A 3,414-nucleotide genomic window follows, 5' to 3' on the forward strand; every position below is an offset into this window, starting at 1 on the left:
AAATATTTCAGAATTTCTGCTTTTTTAACTCAAATATTAGGTATAAGTCTTTTTATTCTATAGTTTATCATAGGGCGTGTTACAGTATAGTAAGGCTGTTGAGAGTCAGAATTTCAAACCAAATATAAGAGTGTTTCAAAATGTGAAAAAAATGATTCTTTATAACCTGAAACCTTTTTTTATTTGTCCACTATAGTAACTGCTTACAGTCTTTCCTCTAACTCAGAACATTAACACTTTTGTTCCCAAAGCAAAGAAATCTGTGAAGACCTGTGCCAGTCCAAGGTTTTTTTGGTCCCAAGCGGAAGTTGACCTCCCACCCACCTACCGAACCCAAGTGGTCTCACACAAGTACCCTCCACTTCAGAGGGAACAGGTAATATTCAAACAATTACCTGCCAATTCTGATCTATCTTCCATGTCAGCTGAGTGATCGGTCGTACTTGGGACCCCACCCAGCTGTGATGCAAGCTACTTTAGTGCCACGTCGCATCACTGCTGCACAGGATGCAGAAAAGGCATGTTGTTGTCTATACTCAGAACACGCCAGATTATTAGTCTAGGCGAAGTTACTCTTTAAAGTTCTCAGAAACAAAAAGCCGAGCAGCTACTAAATGGTCCTTTAAGGGACATTTATTGTCAACGACTGTTTTAAAATTAAATAATGACATTTTAACCTCCCTATTTGGTTTTCATTTAAAGGGTTTTTGACCACTAGTGGTGTCATGGAGAAAGGATAGTTGATGGCATTAGTGTGTCGAGAAATATGGCCAACAAAAGGAGGCAAGCTGATGTAAGTAATGCAGATTCCTTTGCACATTTTATGACATAGCAAATGTGTTCATAAATTTTGTTTGGCTTCAATGATTTAAGAAAGAGGATTCGCTACAATTTGTTCCGTTTCTTTTATTGTATACTGTCATTGAACATGAATACTTAATCAATGCGACTGATGACTAAATCCTACATACACAGATGACACCAGGGTTGCAGATATGGACACTGAGATAGCCAGCTACTGTACTGCAGACACAATACTCACTACAAAGAACCAGATTACAGAGACATCGCTATTGTTTGTGGATAATATGCAGACTGATGCTGAAAGATTACATGGGATACTTTTCAACGGCGTTAGCATGTTAGCATTACAGAGTGTTGTTGGGTTTAAACGAGTTGTTGCGGTCCAACTGGGTTTCTGTCTTGTCCTGATGAAGGTTGCAGAGCTTCATTCCCGGACGTAAATCCGTGTGCACACTACGTCGTCTGCCGCAAAAGTCTGGAGGAAACAAAAAGATAATTCTGCATTTTAGACACGGAATGGCCCTTACAGTCAGTTGGCAAAAGAAATGTTGAAATTAGCTTCACATTTTAAACCTCTTTGCACCTGTGACAGTCAGCCTCTGAGGCTACAACACATACTTGTTGGATGATCTGAGCAGTAGCCTTGCGTGAAAACACAAAAACCCTCTCATGCATTTGAACCAGGTTCGATTTACCAATCAAAGACATGCAAGCGCACATGGTATAATACTGTATTATAATCCGTATTTCTACACGATCCTTTCAATAAAAGATGAAACAATTGTCCCTGTGATACATTTCCAGAATTGTAAAATCCTGTGTCTGAGTATTATAAACCTCTGTGCAGCATTTTTGGCATCTGAAAAGCCTTTAAATTCACAGATCTTTTATTCAAACTGGACTTTCTGGGTTGTATTTCATGTCTCACCGGAGTACCTAACACAACTAACACCTCTACCGATGCAGCCCTAGAGTCTTCCATGATTGCTTATTTTGGTCTGACACCCCTGCCCCCACATCTGAATCAAGTTTAATTTTATTTGCCATTTCAACAGTGCAGTTACTAGGAATTTGTCATATATATCGGTGGGGCTACATCCAAAGCCAATGATTCGACCACGACGCCCACCCCACGCAATGATTGGTGTAAAACGGCAGGATTTGAACTTTTCTCTTAAGGTCTCTTTTTTAATTTTACATTTGACATAACTATCTCTGTCACTGTCCAAGTGTGCACCCTTATCCCAATTTGTACAATCTGCTCTTTTTTTGTTTCCCTTTTATAAAAGTCTTTGCATTTCATTTTGAAATGAAAGAATGCTAAATTGTTGGGTTATGAAAAATGACCATATTCTTTATAGTTTTTAAAATGTCAAGGAAATCTTATTAACCAATGATGCTTGTGACTGTGTGGAACAACATCCCAGTCACAATGATGGCATCAATCTAGGTTTACTGTTGATGATGAAACCAAAAGAAACTGCTAAATAACCAGCGTGAAGGGATTGAGTCCAATCCTCTGATGTGCCGTCATTTTTTCGTTTTATTTCAGGATTATGTAGCTGGAGTAAATCCACGCGACTTTTCCCTTTAACTGTTTTCAGACTAAACCAATTAAATGGATTATGCAATTCATATGGAAATGTGCCCCACTTACAGTGTGAACTGCCACAGACAATCAGACCATTGCTTTATGATCGCTAGCCCTCCTTTGAGTCTCGAGCTAAAGCTCTACCATTGTTGGGTTTGTCTCTGTGTCTGGAGGCTTTTTTGGAAACAGATAGATATGATTCATATTCAGACAGTGTTTGTTTTGGTTGCTTCGGTTGCTTGTCCCAAATGAAATAGGTTGTCTAGGTGCAAAGAGGACTCATCTCTCTTTTTCGAGAGAGGTACAAAATCTTCCAGTTTTTGTTTAATCAGCGTCAAATATTGATGCATTTGAAAAGAATATTTGCATTTTCTAAGTTTTTTTTACTCTAATTGCAATGAAAGTTTATGAGTAGGTTTTTTAGCTATGCTGTGATGTCATTTCCCTATTGATGTCAACATATTTGGTTGATTTGGTTATTTCAAACATCTAGCAGAATGAGATTTCATTATTACACATGAAGGCATGTAATTTAGTAGCTCATCCATAAGCTCCTTGGCTACAGTCTGACTGGTGGCATTGAATCATATTCATACAAGTGTAGAGCAAGAGACCTATCATTACTCTACCCCCCTTCCTTGTTAGGTTTTGTAACTTTTGGTATTGTTGATGTAAAGCTACATTGTGTAAGAATTTCTCCAATCTAGTGTTGAGATCATATATCACAATCAAGTCTCTCTCACCACGCAGTTCAAAGTACGTATTACAGCTACGGTAGCCGTCATGCTTCAAAAAGCGAAAGTGTACTAAAGGCTGTCTATCAGCCGTGGTTGTTGAAGTGCATGTCAGAGAGTGACCTTATGACCTCATAAGGGGCAATATTCCAGATTGACCCATCCGAGCTTTCATTTTCTAAAAAGCAGAGCAGGATACCCAGGACTTGGTTTACACCTGTCGCCATTTCTAGGCACTGGGGGGGCCATAGGCTGGGGTAACTCATATTAATGTTAAAAAAACTC

The 3,414-nt window shown here is 38.9% G+C and overlaps 1 protein-coding gene across 1 annotated transcript in view; it reads right to left on the reverse strand.

The window, feature by feature from the left end:
- Nucleotides 1-891: 891 nt before the first annotated feature.
- crabp1a (cellular retinoic acid binding protein 1a) overlaps nt 892-3,414 on the reverse strand; it is a 19,720-nt gene continuing 17,197 nt past the window's right edge. The window contains exon 4 of the mRNA XM_032524089.1: nt 892-1,279. Within this exon, the coding sequence (XP_032379980.1) occupies nt 1,229-1,279 (51 nt within the window). The 3' untranslated portion in view covers nt 892-1,228. The remainder of the gene's footprint in view (nt 1,280-3,414) is intronic.

The sequence above is a fragment of the Etheostoma spectabile genome, chromosome 8, assembly GCF_008692095.1.
Source record: "Etheostoma spectabile isolate EspeVRDwgs_2016 chromosome 8, UIUC_Espe_1.0, whole genome shotgun sequence".
Lineage (NCBI taxonomy): Eukaryota > Metazoa > Chordata > Actinopteri > Perciformes > Percidae > Etheostoma > Etheostoma spectabile.